This window comes from Hemiscyllium ocellatum, chromosome 4 (assembly GCF_020745735.1).
Source record: "Hemiscyllium ocellatum isolate sHemOce1 chromosome 4, sHemOce1.pat.X.cur, whole genome shotgun sequence".
Taxonomy (NCBI): Eukaryota; Metazoa; Chordata; class Chondrichthyes; order Orectolobiformes; family Hemiscylliidae; genus Hemiscyllium; species Hemiscyllium ocellatum.
In genome coordinates this window covers 40,090,503-40,108,600 of record NC_083404.1, presented here as the reverse complement: position 1 = coordinate 40,108,600, position 18,098 = coordinate 40,090,503, and the positions used below count along the sequence as shown (strand labels likewise).

The 18,098-nt window shown below is 37.9% G+C and overlaps 1 protein-coding gene across 2 annotated transcripts in view; it reads left to right on the top strand.

The window, feature by feature from the left end:
* The window catches only part of LOC132815358 (eukaryotic translation initiation factor 3 subunit E), a 154,423-nt gene extending 136,595 nt beyond the window's left edge, over nucleotides 1–17,828 (top strand). For both annotated transcript variants that reach the window (XM_060824229.1, XM_060824231.1), the window contains exons 11-13: nucleotides 2,011–2,113; nucleotides 6,303–6,437; nucleotides 17,635–17,828. In XM_060824229.1, the coding sequence (XP_060680212.1) occupies nucleotides 2,011–2,113; nucleotides 6,303–6,437; nucleotides 17,635–17,673 (277 nt within the window). In that variant the 3' untranslated portion in view covers nucleotides 17,674–17,828. The remainder of the gene's footprint in view (nucleotides 1–2,010; nucleotides 2,114–6,302; nucleotides 6,438–17,634) is intronic.
* Nucleotides 17,829–18,098: the final 270 nt, after the last annotated feature.

Sequence of the window (18,098 nt, the reverse complement as noted above, 5' to 3'; positions counted from 1 at the left end):
ACAAAGCATTAGAATCTCTCTGATCTTGAACAGACAAACACCACAAAAACAGATCAAAGTGATTTTGTGAACTGAGCATCTTTTATACCTAATAAAGGAATCAGTATGAAGCATTTCTTTCAAACAGTTTTCTCTGTCTTATTTGTGTTCCAATAGCAAACAACAAAAAGACTGAAGTTGCTGGTATTAACCCTCCTCTGGTGTTGTCTCATTACCTATTTCCAGTCGAATATCTTGTATCATTGATGCAAGAAACCTTGCTACCTTTGAAATGCAGCAGGCAAATCAGCTAGGGATTGAAGTGTACTTGGGCCTCAAATAATTAAGCCCTCAAGACCTTTCAAAAGGGTGTTAATAAAAAAAGCTGCAGAACTTTTATTGATGTTTTCCTTTTCTGTGACATTAGGAAGTGAATAATATTTCCCAGTGATGACTGAAGTAATTTGCTGATCCTGGATTTATAGTAAAGAGCTAAAGCAGCCGCCCCATCACTCCCTTGCAACTAAAAGCCCTTTGGCTGTATGTTTTTCATCAGAGAACAATATCCATAAACCTCTGGTTTAAGTACTGTAGCTAAATTATTAATGGAATTATTGTTATTATTGAGGAATGATATTGATTAAATAAGCAGGGGCGTTTACTGCAAAAGCCACAAAATAATGGGAAATTTGAAATCCAATTATTAGTTCATCCAGAGGTTTGCTTGGGTTTTGGGCGTGTAATGCTGGAAAGACTGTTTCAAGCCAGACCAAGTGTAAAGGCTTGAATTTGCTGTTCAATGAACTTGTTGTGGTGCTTGGTTGCTAAGAGTAGTTAAGGCAGATACTATGGCATATTCTAAAGAAAAGTTGCATAGCATTTGAAACAGTAGCTGAAACCATCAAGCAGGGCAACAAGACCAGTGTGGATTCATCTACAAAACAATCCAAAGGAAAAAAGGGGTTAAATGGCATCCTTACTTTATCTAAGTTACTTTAAAATTCTATGGGGAGAGGAAGTCTGTCTACTTTTCTCGCTCTCAACTGACCAATGTCAGGCCGCTGTTGTTTCAGTTACCAGTACAATTGGCAACTTGTTCATCTTTATGATTTTGTGTTCACTCACTCACTCACTCTAACTCACTCACTCATTCCCACTTTATATTTGTCTGGCACACTCTCTCTCGTTCTTGCTCTCTACCCTCCTCAGTTCTCTCCCTTCTGTTTATTTCCCACCCGTCCTAACTTTCTCTTGTCGCTCTCTTGCTCTCTGCCTCTCTCTCCTGTCCCTGCCATCTCCCCCTGCTTCCCCACCTCTCTCTCTTCACCCCCCTTCCCCTCTCTCCCTCTTCACCCCACCCTTCTCTCTCTCTCGCTCTCTTTCTTCCCACACACTGCTTCCCCCACCCCCACAAACACACTCCTCATTTATTTCTCCTCCATCCACACTTTCTCCCTATTTCATGTGTTTGTTCAGTGCCAGTTTTCCTGGGCTCCCAGTTCTACTAATCCTCACCATCTAATTTCTTTTCATGATGCCCTGTAGCTAACATTAGAAATGGTTCCCTTTTATTTGGTGCATTCTCCCTTCATTTCATACTGTAGTTTGGCCTTCACTTCCCTTTCATTGAAAAGGACCCTTAACCCTGATGTTTTGAAGAACCAGCACTTTTTATGATGGTTATTTGGATAACTTATTTCTCTGGTTCGCTATTATGACTTGACAATGTTAAAACTTAAAACAAATATTAAAATTTTGCTTATGGAAGTGTTTATTTGTATTTAAAGCCTAATTATTACAAATCATGCATATGAAATCAGAAGTTTGCAAAATTGTTTCAGTAATACTTCAGATAGTTGAAGTTAACAAAATTAAGTCCTATTCATTGAAGATCTTTTGGTCATATCTTTTGGATTCTACAATATGCCTTTTTACCAAGCCAGAGAACAATATCCGGATCTATTAGAAGTTGTATGAAGATATGTGATGGAACTGTGCTGTTTAAGATATTGTTTTTCCTTTTCAATGCAGCATGCTTGCAGAGAAACTAAATATGACTCCTGAAGAAGCAGAGAGATGGATTGTCAACCTAATTCGAAATGCAAGGCTGGACGCAAAAATAGATTCAAAGCTGGTAAGAGCTTTTTTGTTTGGGTTGTGTTTGGCTCTGTTAGAATATGATCTAATGTGTCATTACCAAATGTTGAAGTTATAAAGGCTGAGTATTTAATAACTCAAGTATTTGAATTTGTCATTGTTTGTCTCCAGAAGATTCCTCAGCTGCTAACCCTCTAAATAAAAGTGAAATAACATATTAATGCACAGCAACAACCTCTATCGATGTTCTTCCTGCCAATAGTGTAAACTCCTGAGTGGGAGAGTGGCTTTCTATTTCACAGTACATAATAACCACTTGGATCTGTATAGTAGGAACCTTTTAACATTGTAATATGTCTCAAAGCAACAGTATTAGATCTGTGCTGTTAGTATTTTATTATTCTTTTGTGGGTTTGTTGCAGATCTTTTGTTTCCAAATGTTAGGCATCCAAGCTATGTGTAGTCACTTATTCATATCAGGACACCAAAAGTTCGGAGCAGGAGTAGTATACAGCCTTTTGAATTTCTGCCATTCAATGAAGCCATAATTGGACTTGCACTTTCTCGCAATCTTCCGATTCTTTACCTTGCTTGGATGGCCCAAGATCTGTTAGTCTCAGGTTTGAAAATACTTGAGGACGAGCATCCATTGCTGTCTGCAGTTTTGAATTCTAAAGATTCACTTGTCTAAGAGGGAAGAAAGTCTCTCGTCTCTATCTTAAATGGCTGATCCCCTAATCCAGTGACATTGACCTTTCGCCTGGTCTATAGCCAAGAGAAATGGCGTTTCAGCTTCTAACAGTATGGTCTCACTAAAGTTCTGTACAATTGAAGCACAACTGACTTGAACTTGCTTCCAATCCACTTTCAATAAATGATAACATGCCATTTGTCTTCCTAATTGCTTGCTATTACTACATATTTAACTTTCTGAGATTTATATACAAGGGTGCTCTGAATATTAGCATTTACCACTCTTCACTTTTGCTAAAACAGGGAGGTGATGGCCTTATCGCCAGAATATTAATCCAGCTAATGTTCTGGGGATCTGGATTTTAAAATCTCACTATGGTAGGTGGTCGCATTTGAATTCAATAAAAAAAAATCTGAAGAATGAAGAATCTAATGAAGACCATGAAACCATTGGCAATTGTTGGAAATTGCCCATGTGGTTCACCCAATGTATTTGAGTCTAGGTAACTGCCATTCTTATCTGGTCTGGGTACAGCAATGTGATTGACTGACTATGGGCAATTCAGGGTGGGCAGCAAATATTGGCCTAGCCAATGAAGCCCACATCTCATGATTAAACAAATACATATTTTTTATTCTGCCCAAAGTAGTATCACAATTCTCCACACTATACTCATTTAGCTGATTTTTTTTTTAAAAAACCAATACTTAACCTGTAGATACTTTTCGCCATGTCTGTGCAGTGTCTTACAGTTGGTGTTTCCACAGAGCTTTATGTTGCTTCCAAACTTAGCTATATCACATGCCTCCCCCAACATTAACCTCGACTTTAAAAAGCTGAGAGGCGAGCACTGATCTTTGACCTTCATTATTTGCACCTTGCCATCTTGAAAATAACCCAGTCATTCCTACTGTTCTTTGTCTGTCCACCAATCCTCACCTCTTGTTTTGGATATGACTGAAACTTTCTTAACTGCGCTGCCATACCTTTTGGACAGCTGTGACCACTGAATGCTAAAATAAGAGTTCGGTGTCTGGCAAGAGCTTCATTTAGCCAGCGCAGGGGCTCATGATGTGACCTTCTAACAAAACAAAATAATACATTGATTTCCTTGTGTTCTCTAGACACTAAAAATCAATTTGATTGCACTGATCCAAACAGAAAGATTCTCTTGATACAATCCACAGCTTCCAGCGCTGTCCTTCAGTGTGATGGTGCACGTTTCTTTAGGTGTATTTGAATTGTTGGCTTCTTCGTGGCTCCAAATTTGGGGATTATAGATGGATTTATCACCACGTCTTTGGGCAAATACCATGTTTTTAAAACTTTTTTTTATGCATCTGGCAAATTATAGAAAGAGGAGTAAAGATTTTTCATATGGCTGTGTTTTCAAATTTGTAACTCGTGTTGAGTTAACCAGATGACCTTATCTGATATTAAAGTAATCTGATTACCTTTTTGTGAATCTGTGGACTGGAGTGTCATTCATTGTCATTTATATTTAGAGCAGTGAAGTTGCTACAGTAACTTGTAGGAAAGTTTTAGTTTTACATATTGAAGAGTTGAGTGATTGATTTGTCGCCATCTTTTCATGGCAACTTTACAGTTTCCATCTTTGCTAACTTTGGAACATGATGACTGTTGTCTGGCTGACAAACTTCAGAAAGAGCTACGGTTTAAAAAAATTTTTGAATAATGATTCAAGGGTCATTGTTTCATGTGGTTGTACAATAGGTGTTTCTTTTTCACTCATTAGGTTATAATAAAATAATTATTCCTATGATAGCACTTGTAGTGACTTTTCAGAGATTCCTTCTGCCTGAGACCCTCATGGTCATAGATTTTCTGACATCTTAACACTAGTTCATGTGTCTTTTTTTGCCTATTGAACAGCAAATCTGATTTTCATTCTTATGAAAATGTATGTTGTCAAACATCCACTATGTACATAAGTAAACTGATTCTGAATGCCACAACCTTTATGGTTCTGAACCCTGGGCTAGGCTTATTAAGATATTGCCATTTCTCCAATTAAGTATGGGGAAGACCAAAGCCATTGCTATATTTAATCTCAATGACTTTCGAAGCACACATGCACATCAACACGAAGAAGAACTGTTCCCATTAAGCAGCATTGCCACCTTCCTCACTCCCTACCTTAGCTCACCTGCTGCTGAAACTCTCATCCGTGCTTTTATTGCTTTGAACTTGACAAATCCGATGTACTCTTGGCTGACCTCCAACTTCTATTCATAAGTTTGAGGTCATTTGAAATTCTGCCTATGTCCTAATTTGCGATAGCTCTATCCACCCATCACTTTTGTGCTTATTGATCAATATTTGCTCCCGGTTAGCCAATGTTTTCAAATCCCTCCATGTCCTTCCGATTCCTATCTCTAATCTTTTCCAGCCCTACAGTTCTACAAGATGATTATGCAGCTCTCATTCTGTCTGCTTAAATGCCCCAAAATTAAATCATTCTACAATTGGCACCATGCTTTCAACCATCAAGGCCCCAAATGCTTCAACCCTTTAGAGACACTCCTTAAAACCTATCTCTTGGATGTAGCTCAGTGTCAAATTTGTTTGCTCCAAGGCATTTCCTTGGAAATTTGCCACTGTGCTCCATTAAAAGTGCTTTAAAAATACAAGAGCTTATCAAGAAATCATTTGCTACAGTGGTGATTAATGTTTATAAAAGTTCATACTCTGTATTTAGTGTATTTCAAGTTTAAAGGTTGAGTGAAATCAAATACATGTGAGAGTTCATTGACAGGTATTGTCTTAACAATGCTGTTTCATGCCATATTGAAAGGATATGTTTTCCTCTGTGACCTTTGTTTTAAAGGCAAAGGTGTGTGTTTATATATGCCGTAGCCAATGTATTCTGTCATTTTAAGTGGATGGGTAATCCTACAAAATGTTAGCATCGTTGCAATTATAGTTTTTCTTGTATGCCGGTTTCATGTTAAAGATTTAACAGAAATTTATACTAATTTTTCCAGTGGCAGGTGATTTTTCTCGCAAGTGCCGTATGTACTCGAGTAATAGTTGATCTCATGTAAAAGTCAACCCCCTATTTTTGGCCAAATAACCTGGAATTTTCCATATAGCTTGTGTAAAAGTCGACCCTAGTTCTTCACACCATAACAAATCAATGTTTATGAGTCAGTGTGCCAGTTGTCACGTCGTGCTCCAGCTTTCCAGTCTGCCAGTTGTTCTGCTCTGCTCCCAGTCTTCCAGTCCACTGGCTATTGTTCCAGTCCGGGTTTTCAGAATTACGCACAATTGGGTTTTTTTTCTCATCTGTTTCTAGATCAGTTGGGCTTCCGCTAATGATGCGGTATGAATTTTGACGAGCATGAATTTCCGCCCCTCAAAAGTAGTATCTATGTAATAGCCGCCCTATAAATTAAACCTTAAAAAGTAGTCAGAAAATTTGACTATTACTCAAGTATATATGGTATCTAAACTCATTGAACTTGATTGAAAATTTTCAATGATCTTGGAGCTACTTTTTTTTTGTTTTTAGGGGCATGTCGTCATGGGAAACAATGCTGTGTCCCCATATCAGCAGGTCATTGAGAAAACAAAGAGCCTCTCTTTTCGGAGTCAGATGTTAGCCATGAACATAGAGAAGAAAATGAATCAAAACAATAGGACAGAGGTAAGATCTGTGGACTTGTTTAAGCATAGCCTCTAGACCACAGAGTCCCCACATGAGCATCTGTGTTGGACAGCAGTGCAGTATGACGAGTGAAGACTTTGTATTGTACTAAATTCGGTAAATTGGGGTTAGTTAGCATCCCATCTTAAATAAAAGCAAAATACTCTGAATCCTGGAAATCTGCAGGTTTTAAGTTGCAGATTTCCAGGATTCAGAGTATTTTGCTTTTATTTAAGATGGGGTGCTAACTAAAACTTAAAAATTGTGACCATTTCTCAGTGACACATTGTACAATAGTTAAATATAAGTATGAAATTGAATGTCATTCTAAACCACCAATCTCTGATTAAATGAGTTTAGATTATTCTAAATCCACCTTCATAAATTAGCATAAAGTTAAGAATGAAATAAATTGTTCAATGCTAAAAATGGCTCTTGCAATTTGCAAATGATAATGAATACTGATAATTATATTTGCTTAATTTTATCCAAACAACTCCAAATTACTTTGCATTACCACATATGTGCAAGTTGGATAAGAGGTCCTAAACAATTTGTAACACAATATAGCAGATAGTATATTGTAACTTCATGGTTTTTAAGTTTGTCAGCTCGTTATTGTTTCAGTTGCGGTTTTTTACATGCATCCATTTTATATTTTAAAAATAATTTCGAGGGCAAAGTTTCTGATTTAGGTTCTGTTTATTACACCTGTATGGGTGGAGTGATGATAGTATTTCATTTCTCGGGTATTGGGGAGAAATAAACTGTCCACTGGGGTGAAAAGACAGTTTACCTGTGGGAGTTTTCAAGTCCGCTCATGTAAATTTGGTGCTTCATATAGACTTAGGTTATTTTCCCAGTGCTTGCACAGATCAGCGAATTGTGAACCAGTTGCATTTCCTCTGCTTCAATTAGAAAACTTGACTACTGATGAGGATTCAACTAGTAGATACATTTAGAAATATGATGCAGTGTTTACCTAAAGGTTTTCCCGAAATACTGAGCTCAGTATAATTCTCTGACCATATTAACAGTTTCTTTCTTATGTCTGGTTCTAACAAACAGTAACAAAACTGAGCTCCATAGTTTTAAGTAAAGTTAATTTGCTGTCATTCATTTTGTACTTTATAATGAAATTATTGTGAATATTTTTTTAAAAGTTTGTAATCTTTGTAGAATTTGAGAGGACTACATACTTTATTTGAAAGGCAAGTATTAAAAAGGAAATGTAGATGTGAGTATAATGAATTTGTCGATGTGGTCCTTGTATTTTAATTGAAGCACTGATATTCCGAGTCTGCCTTTCCAGTGGAGCTGTGACACAGTAATAGGATTCGCCATCGGTGAGGGAAAGAATTGTTCAAGATTGATTAAACACTGTTGTCAGTCATTGATTGTTGTTTTCTTCTTTCTCTGTCATGGTGGGAATATAGTTTGGGTGGAGAGAAGCATATGGACAAGCTGTATGCCAATGAAAGAACTTCCAGCTATGCTGAGAAGGAACACTCTTTGCCTTGTATTTCCAAGTGCAGCCAGAAAGGGCATGCTCAACACCATGTCCACACAGCTTGCAACTGTGGTTCCTCCTCATTCATTCGATCTTGGTAAGCCAATCAAAAGGCTGACATGCAATACTAAGGAAATACTCTACAACACTGCATCTGTTCTGCAAGCAGAACCCTTTCACAAGGACCTACCCAAAGGTTACCTCCACTTTATTCCTCCTTTCATCATGTGTGCCATTTATAGCTTTTTTACAACCTTTTTAAAAACGTTTGTGAAGTTTTGTGTTGTGTGTTTGGCTTCTTTTATTATCAACTTTAAATTTCAGATTATAATTTGTGCCTATTTGTTGAGGAAGGGACACTGTTAACACTTTTGGTAATTCTTTACTGTTTGTATTCATTATTGCCTCTCTGTTTGACAATTCTTGGTGATCTTAACACCTAATGTCACAAAGAGACTGGTTTCAATTGCCCAAAGTTGGAGAGGTTCAGAGTTTTCCCCTAGGAAGGAACAAAAAAAAATTTGTGAAAATTATTTTGGTGCTCTGATATAAGACGGGTATTGGGATCTGCCTCACCAGAAAGTGGCTAAATAACATTTTAGGCTTCAAATGTCATAAGAACAAGTAATACCATGTTTCATGATAATACTTGAGCTTTAAGTAATGAGGAATAAGTTTCTTTGCAGTTCCAAATATGGAAGTTCTTTGGCTTAATTTAGTTCTGAATAGAACAAAATTTGCTAAGTGCCATTCCTTTTCAATAAAAGTTGGCAAGTGAATTGAGCAAAACAGCCACTGATGGATTACAGAAGGTTCTTAACCAAGTATCAGTCACAACAGTGCTGATTTTAGAATCTGGTGACTACATCTATTTTGTGTATCTCGTCAGGACAAACCATAGTGATTTAATTAAGTAATAAATAGGGGCAAACTTGCCTTACTTCACCTCCAAATCCACTCTCCCCACTTGTTTTCTAAAGAGATAATTGCATTTACTACTTCACTGATCAAATACCCTGATATCTTGCTGTGTATCTGTGGGAAAGCTATATGTCAGGCAATTTCTGCCTATTAAAATGGTGGGAAAGATGAACATTCTGGTACTGAGACTGTGTGGAAATGAAATTCTTGTTTTTCTTGTCTTTCTGTTCTAAGCTTTTTTTGTCATTTTTCTTGAGATATTTAGAGCACCACTTCCAAGTCCATCACATCATTCTGACTGAGAACTGAATTTTGACTATAAAGGAACTCCCTTCCTAATAGTGTGAGGGCACTTCCACCACAGACTGCAGTGATGTACAAAGGCAGTTCACCATAACAAAGTGTGGCACTGGAAAAGCACAACATGTCAGGCAACATCGGAGGAACAGGGGAGTCGATGTTTCGGAGCATACGTCCTTCATCAGGGAGGCCCTAAACGTCGACACTCCTGCTTCTTGGATGCTGCCTGACCTGCTGCACTTTTCCAGTGCCACATTTTTCGACATTGATCTCCAGCATCTGTAGTCCTTATTTTCTCCCAGTTCACCATAACCTCAAGAGCAACGAGTGGTGGGCAAAATGCTGGTCTGACCAGGCGCATGCACGTTCTGAGCATATCACAATTAATAAAAATAAATGTTACCATCATTTGCAAATACAAGTGGTCCTTCAAAACCAAGTAGCTAGTGTACCTCAGTGACTGCTTGATATATCGGGTGCAAATCGAGGAATTATCTTGATTACATTCATATCCTAACATCCAGTTAATTTGCTGTGTATTGTAAGCTTTGAATTCTGGACAACATTTAGAATATAATCTTTACATTGTAGATCCACAACATGTTTAATTTTAAAGCAGATAACCTTGAACAGTCTGTACCTACTGTGCCTCTAAATTTGTGCAATTCTGCCAAACGTAACCGTGCATATCACAATTATCTTGCTCTTAAATGTCTGCGCTTTTAGTATCAAGGGAGGTTTTTTGGATTATTTAAATATTAGATTTCATTCCAATTTAATATGGGCATTTTTTAGATCAGGAACTGCCAAACAACACTGGTCCCTTGCTCAACATCACTGCTTTTTCCTCTTTGCATCTCCTGTCAAGGGAATTCTAATTTTGCACCGTTTCACGAAGTGTAAATACTGATAAGGGGACAAACGAGCCTCTCGGACAGTGGGGTGGTGGGGTCAATTTTTCAGAGAGTCTATAGAATCTTAAAACACAAAAGAAGACCATTTAGCCTGTTGTGCCTCTGTCAGCTCTTGAAAGATTTATCACCCTGTTCTTTGCTGTAACTCTACAATTTTTTTTCCCAAGTATGCATTTAATGATCTTAAAAATTGTTGAATCGTTTAGCATTTCAGACAGAGCATTCCAAATCATCATAATTCACTGCATAATTTTGTTTTTGGGTCAAGATCTCAACTAGACTGGTAATACTGGACTAGTCTGATCCAGAGTGAAACCTGGTTTAATAGATTGTAGGTTTTATTTTTGCAGTTTAGTTACGATGATCGTTAGTTGCTGAACATATTCACACAGGTTCCTAATGTTCTTTAATAAAAGGGAACATAATTTTTAAGCATTCTTTTGAATACACTATGACAGTTCTTCTTCTAGGTACCTCTAAGTATCTTCTCCTTTATAGGTACTAAGTCCCATTGAGGTTTCACTTCTAACTTGACTCATTAATTTCTTTCTTACTTCTGTCACCAGCTCTGATGGCCTGGAAAACTTACTTTTAATTCTGACATTTAGGAAACTTTTACAAGTGCTCAACCTAGAGACTTTACAAACTAATAAACCAACCACCTGATATGCAAATTGTTTTTCTGAACTGAAATCTGATTCTTCTCAAACTACTGGTGACCCCTTACCAATTTATGATACACTGAACAACAAAACTCAGCATTGTAGACACATTAATTAATTCCATAGATATCTTACTAGGCATTTCATTTAAGTCACATGCTTTCTTGGAAATAGTATACTCCGTTCACTATTTGGAATGACTTTCTGATGTTTGTTAAAAAGGTCTTCACAATTCAAGGTACAAATCTGTTTTACTTCAATGTTAAGCTCTACATTCCCACTAATAAATGTGTTATGAACTTTTATCACACCTTCCCTCTTCATAGTTCTCTGGCTGTTGCTAAAATTTTTAAACCTCGGGGCGTTTTACTTTGGAATATTGCAGAGGAAAAATGATTGGTTTAGTTTTAGAGAAAGTGAAGAATTACTGACTTGCATCAATTGTTTTTTTTTAAAGATATTTTTATTAGAAATTTAATATTTTGACAGATTTACAAAAATAAACAGAACTTTCAAGCACAAACATTAATATAAAAATAGATCTTAAATATATAATCATCAAAATTCAAAGGAATGATACTAAAGAAGAAAGAAAAACAATGAAACTCAGTTAACTACTAATCTAATCCACAATTATCCAGAGTGTATAGTTGAGTCACTTACATCCTTCAAACAAGAGAAAATGTTCTCTAATACACTCATAACAGTATAATAAAAAGGAAACTATTTCCAAACAATAAGAACAAAAAAAAACATGTTTGAATGGAGATCCTCCCCCTTGTTCTCAGGGGGCCTTACTTCCTTTCTAAAGGTCCACCATATCCTCTCCCAAACAGTGTCCCACCCTTGACCCGGGCGCTCCTTAATAGGATTTAGATATAATACCGAGCTACAGTTAACAGTGAGCGCCCCACCCCCACCCCTCCCCACCCATACCTGAGTATATCTGATAGCATCAATGCCACGTACAAACACACATAACTATAAAATTACAACTCCAACAGATTACGATTAAGTATAATAACATAAAATAGCAAGGGAAGACAACCCTGCTCCCAGAAGCTAAAGTAAAGTATCCACTTCTCCCCACAGAGTGTGGAAGAGGCAAGCCAACATAAATTGTCTCTTACGATTTATTTAAACGAGTCTAAAAGTTCCTTAGCCTCTTCTGGTGATCTAAAATTATACTCGGATCCTTCGTGGGTAAAGCATAACGTCGCAGGGTAGCGTAAGGTGTATTGAATATCTAAGTTCCTTAGACATTTCTTCACCTCATCAAACGCCTTCCTCCTTCGTGCCAAAGCCGGGGAGAAGTCCTGAAATAACATAATCTTGGATCCTTCATGGATCATGGCTTTAGGATCCTTTCCAAGCTTTCTGGAGGCATCCAGGAGTATCTGCCTCTCCCTATAACTCTGCAGCCGGAACAGGACCGGGCGTGGGCGCTGGTTTGGGCCAGATCCGCGTACTGCGACCCGGTAGGCCCACTCCACCCTTACCCGATCAGTTTCAGCCCCCAGGTTTAAAAGCTGGGGCAACCATCGCTCCAGAAATACTACTAACTGTCCCTTCTCTTCTTGTTCAGGGAGGCCCAGAAGACGGATATTCTTTCTCCGATTTCTATTATCCAGGTCATCCATGTAGATTTCAAAGGCCCGGACTCTCTGCTCCAGAGCTCGCACCTGTTCTGCAGCTGTTTGTGCTGCAGCCTCGGAGGTCGTGGCCTTTAGCTCCGCCCCCTCCACTCGGCCCTGTAATTCCTCGAGAGCCTGGCTGTGTTTCTGCAGCTTTTCTTCGAATGCATTCCATCTCTGTCTGGATTCTACAATGAAATTGACGAGTGTCGTTTCCAGCCTGGCAATCATCTCTTCAAGGCCTGTTTTTACATCAGCTGCAGCCGGAGGAGGAGAGGAGGGTGGGGGAGGGGTCTTTGTTTTCTGAGAGCTGCGGGATCCCTTTGGTTTACTCATTATCCACTTAATATTGAACTGCTTAAATATAATAGTAAACAGCTAGTTAAGGTTAGAAAATTTTTTGGGTGGTTTGGTAAGTGTGGTGGGGGTGAGTAACTCACTTTACCCAGGTTTTGGGAAGAGCACTGTAAACTCAGACTTGCTGAGTCGCCGCCATCTTGGATCTCCCCGCATCAATTGTTTGAGGATAGGAAGAGTTGAGCACATGCCATGAAATCTTTAAACCCGAAAATGGGTTATTTAAAAAAAATCATATATTTTACTTTACAGGGCCAGCGCTTTCTGGAATGGAGTGCTGAAGTATGCTAAAGAGAATGGAATCACTGAAATTCCTTTAAGACAACCTATTGTGATGTTCAGAAATACTTCCAGTTGCTGCTTACCTGACAACTGCTAGAACTTGCTTGGTCACCAAGAATCGGAGAGAAATATTCCAAGATTTTTCTTGTACTGGCCAACAGATTTTTAAAAAACCAGAATACTCAGCAGATTAGGTAGTCTTTGGGGAAAAAACCAAATATGATCTTCCATCGAAATGAGAAAGTTTTCAAAATAAACAGCTTTTAGTTAGAGATCTTGGACTACAATGTAAAATGTAACCCTGCCCATAACAGATTTTACCCTTCCAAGCATAACTCTCCTCCTCTACTTCCAGTGCCTGACCATCAACTATAACACAAGTCAGGAGTGTGATAGAACCCTCCCCATTTGCCGTAATAAGTGTAGCTTCTCTAATTCTCAGGAAGCTTAACACTATTGAAGACAAGACAACCTACTTGATTGGCACATCATCTACTACTTTCACTGTCTTCATCATTAATGCACAGTGACAACTATGTGTACCATTTATACAATGCACTGCAGTAACTCACAAACGCTCCTCCACCGGTGTCTTCTGAACCTGTTACATCTACACTTAGGATAGGAGGAGCAGATGAATGGCAACATCATTACCTGCAAATTCCCCTCTAATTTATATACGGTCCGTAATTGGAAGTGGATTGCTGTTTCTTCAGTATCACTGGGCCAAAGTCCAGCAAAATAAAATTAAAGAACTGTAAATGTTGGGAATATGTATCAGAAATAACTTTATTTCCTCTGCAGATGCTACCAGACCTTCCCCCACCTCACCCTCGTTCCAAACTTCTAGCTCAGCACTGTCCCCATGACTTGTCCTACCTGCCTATCTTCCACCTATCCACTCCACCCTCCTCCCTGACCTATCACCTTCATGCCTCCCCCACTCACCTATTGTACTCTATGCTACTTTCTCCCCACCCCCACCTCCTCTAGCTTATTTCTCCATGCTTCAGGCTCTCTACCTTTATTCCTGATGAAGGGCTTTTGACCGAAACGTCGATTTTACTGCTCCTCGGATGCTGCCTGAACTGCTGTGCTCTTTCAGCGCCACTGATCCAGAATAATGTCTTGTACAGCTGCAACTTTCAAGGAGCAATGAACCTGCACTCCAAGGTGTCTGTTCAGCAACACTTCCTAGGACCTTACCATTAAGTATACAAGTCCTGCTCTGACTTAGTTTTCCAAAATGCAGCACCTCACATTTATCTATTTGTGGGACAATATAAAGTTGTCAGTTTTGACAAGAAGAATGTTATCCAAATGATGAAAGTTTGCAAAGTTTAGAGATGGATCTGGATGTCTGCATGCATGAATCTGAAAAGGTTAGTATTCAGTGGAAGAAATAATTGGGGAAACTAGTAGAATGTTTATTGATTATTTAGATGGAAATTGAATAAATTGAGACAAGTTATAGAGAATGTTGGTGAGACCACATCTGGTGCATTGTGTGCAGTAATATTTAAAGAAGGATATGGATGTATTGGAAGCATTTCAAAGGTTTACTGTACCTGGAATGAATTTGCTTTCTTCTGAAAAAAGTTTGTACAAGCAGCTTGGCTGTTATCCACCAGAATTTAGAAGTAGAATATTAAAACGTGTGATTCTGTCAGGTTTTGATGTTTTTGGATGTGGAAAAAGATGTTTCCACTGGATAATCTGGAAACTTGGGGTCACCCATGCAAGATACAGAGGAGAAGAAATGTCTTCTCAAGTGTATTGTAAGCCTTTAGAACTCTACGTTCACCATCTTTGGAGGAAGAGAATCACTGAATATTTTTAAAGTAGGTCTAGGTAGATTCTTGATGAGCAAGGTGGTTAAATGCTTTTGGGAGGAGATGGGAAAGTGAACTAATTGGATCAGCCATGATCTTATTAACTGGTTGAACAGGCTGAAGAATCCAAGTAGACTACTCTTTCCTGTTTCTATTTCATACAGACTTTCATACAGGAAAGATTGAACAGGCTGGATTTATTTTCTTGTCTAAAGAGAAGGCTGATGGTGAGCTAATTGAGTCTTCAACGGAGTTTGGTACGGGTCAGATTGTTTTTCCTTGTGGAGAACAGCAAAGAAATCCATTGGTGAATTCCAAAAAGAAGTCTTTATGCAAACAATGAGATTATGGATGGAACTTGCTAACACAGGGAATGATTGAATAGTATAATTGTATTTAAGAGGAAGTTGAATTTATACCTGCGGGAGAAATGAATAGAAGAAAATTGCAAGGGTCCAGTGGAAGGTTGTGAGGTGGTTTGAGTGGACCATAAATGGTAATAGGGCGTGATAGGTCTGAATGGCTTATTTCTATCTAATAGACGCAAACAAGGATTGTTACCAATGAATCAAGTCTTGGAGAGCTACAATAATTTGGTCAACTCCCCATTTTATGATTGTTGTTGTTACATGGTCAATGAGGGATGTGGAGGGGTAGACCTGTTTTCTCATGAAGGTTTTATAATGCTTATGGCAGTGAATTTGCACTTGATACAATTGCTTTGCCTGTCCTACAACATCTGGATAGCTAGGCCTCATGACAAAGTGCAAATGATCTTTCATATATTACAATTTTTTGTTACTGAACTGAGTAGTTTTCCTTGGCTTAACAGATCAAGCTTCTGATGCTCTGCAGTACTAATTTAATTCATGCAGTATGTTACTGCTCACCGATTAGAGCAATACTGACTGCGTTATGGAAAGGTGGTGGTGGTTTATGGCTTTCTATTATGATGTACTGTCTTTATAACTAACATGGAAAAAGCACCATTGACATTTTTTTTCCAACTCCAGTCTGAACTTTGAGGTTGGCATTCCTTTATAAATAAGTCAGGATTGTTCTATACTGGGTTTACTGAAGTATGTATCCATTGAAAGTGGTGACTTTACTGTGAAAGATTTTACACTTATTTATAAAGGTCTTGTTTATCCTGATTTCTAACTCTATTGAAGATTTGGGGTAACATAACTTTTTGGCTAATCCTGCCTTATTTTATTTCATACCAAGTGTCCTCTACTGCTTTTCTACTATCAGATGGCTTTTTTTTGCCAAGAGGGAGAATTCTGAAAGCCAGGCCACTTTTAAGATCTGTTCAGGTATTCCCCTGTTGAGAAGCAGGAAATGTTTCCTCTTCTGGAGTTGAGTCCCTAATTGACCAAGAATATTATCTGCCATTTGCCTTGCCTTTGTTGAATTGTTTAATTGGAATGTGTTTAGGCGTAAAAATCGCTGAACTTAGAAAATCTGCATAGTGCATTTGTAGACCAATTTATTATAAATGTGCTTATGCAAATCCTTTAATGTTTGAGCTAAAACTTACTCCTTTTCCTTTTAGAAAACTGAAATCATACTAAATAATGTCATTAATGGAGGATTTGTAATTGGCACACGCATGGCATTCATAGAAATTGTGTTGGGATAACTTGCAGATATTTGAGGTTTCTGTTGACAACCATTATTTCTGCATTATTCAAACTTCTTCTCCCTAATTTTATTTTATTTTTTCTCTCCTTTCTGGATTCGCTGACTTCCAATCCAATCTGTGGTCACGGCTGCAGTTTCCAGCTTTGGATGGTAGCAGGCAGCTCCTTGATCCCAGACTGCTGCTACTACCACTCTAGGAACACTTAAAAAAAAATTTCAAGCTCTGTTGCCTTTCCCTCAGATGAGAGAAAATTCGCAAGTTAGCTATTGTGGCTGACAGAGAGGGTCACTTCAGATGGGTGGTGATTAGCTCTGTACAAGAAATCATGCACAATGTATTTTTGTGCATGAGTTTTCTACCAGCTCTGTTGAAACATGGTCTTCAGTTTAGAAATAAAATTAAGTTGGAATGTTGCAAGGACGAATAAAATGATTTATTTTGATGGGATTGTCTTCTATATATTTTGTCATAAGATGTACATATTTTGGGAAATTGTCTCATTGATATGAAAAAAAAACAATTCTTTTTAGGGGACAGTACTTGAAGGAGCTAAAGTCTAGTTTGTATACACAGTCTGGCCAGCACTATATTTATTTATTTATTGATTGATTATATTAAGGTCGGTTTGATGGATAATAGTTGAATTACAGAACTGAGTGGTGGAACAGGCTAAAAGGATTGAATGGCTTCTCTTATTCCAAGGTGTAGAAGCTATGGTCATCCGATGTGCTTGTTCCATAACCACCAGATCTCTTCCATTTCAGCAGGACACTGCAGAATCTTTTTTATTGTTGGTAAATCGTAAAAAGTTAATGCTGAATTTCCCATTTTTGGACTCTAACTGAAGCAGTGTGATGGAATTCAGCTTATAAAAGTTGAAATGACTATGCTTCACACTTCAGACTCTTAATAGTTCAGTTGTTTTTGGGCATCTGTTTTTGGAACTCCTGAGACCATATTCTAAACAGTGTAATGGCTGCTCAATATTAATTAAGATACAGATTTCCTTATTCAGTAAGCTACAGTCTGTAATACTTGTAGACTCTAACAAGGTCTTAAACTCTGAATATTGTCACTTAATAAGATGTGCTAAATAAACTTTGTGTTTTTCCTGGTTTTGATTTCACTCTTGTTTTCCAGGCTCCGAACTGGACCACGACAGACTCTGGTTTTTACTGACCAGAACTACAGAAATGTGAGCAGATTGAAGTTTCCATCAGTGCTGAGTCGTATGACATTCATCTTTAACAATAATTTTTTTTAAGTGCAAGACATTATTGTCATGTTTTGAAGTCCATATAAGTGGGGAAAAAAATAAAATGTTAACTTTTAAACATTTCATTCTTTTGTATTTTTTTAGGATTATTTATAGTTCTGTCAATCCTTTTATCACTCAATAAAACTTGTTCCTGTTGAGTGTTAGGACTACAAGAGAAATCACTCTATTTATGTTAAGTTATACTCTGCAGTGAGCTGATTGCAAATGATGTATTGCGCCATCAAGAGTTGGTAAAATGTTTGAAAGTATGTAAAAACCGTCATGTGGGCAATACTAAAAGATAGCGTTAGGCAAGTTTCCTGATGAAGGGCTTTTGCCCGAATTG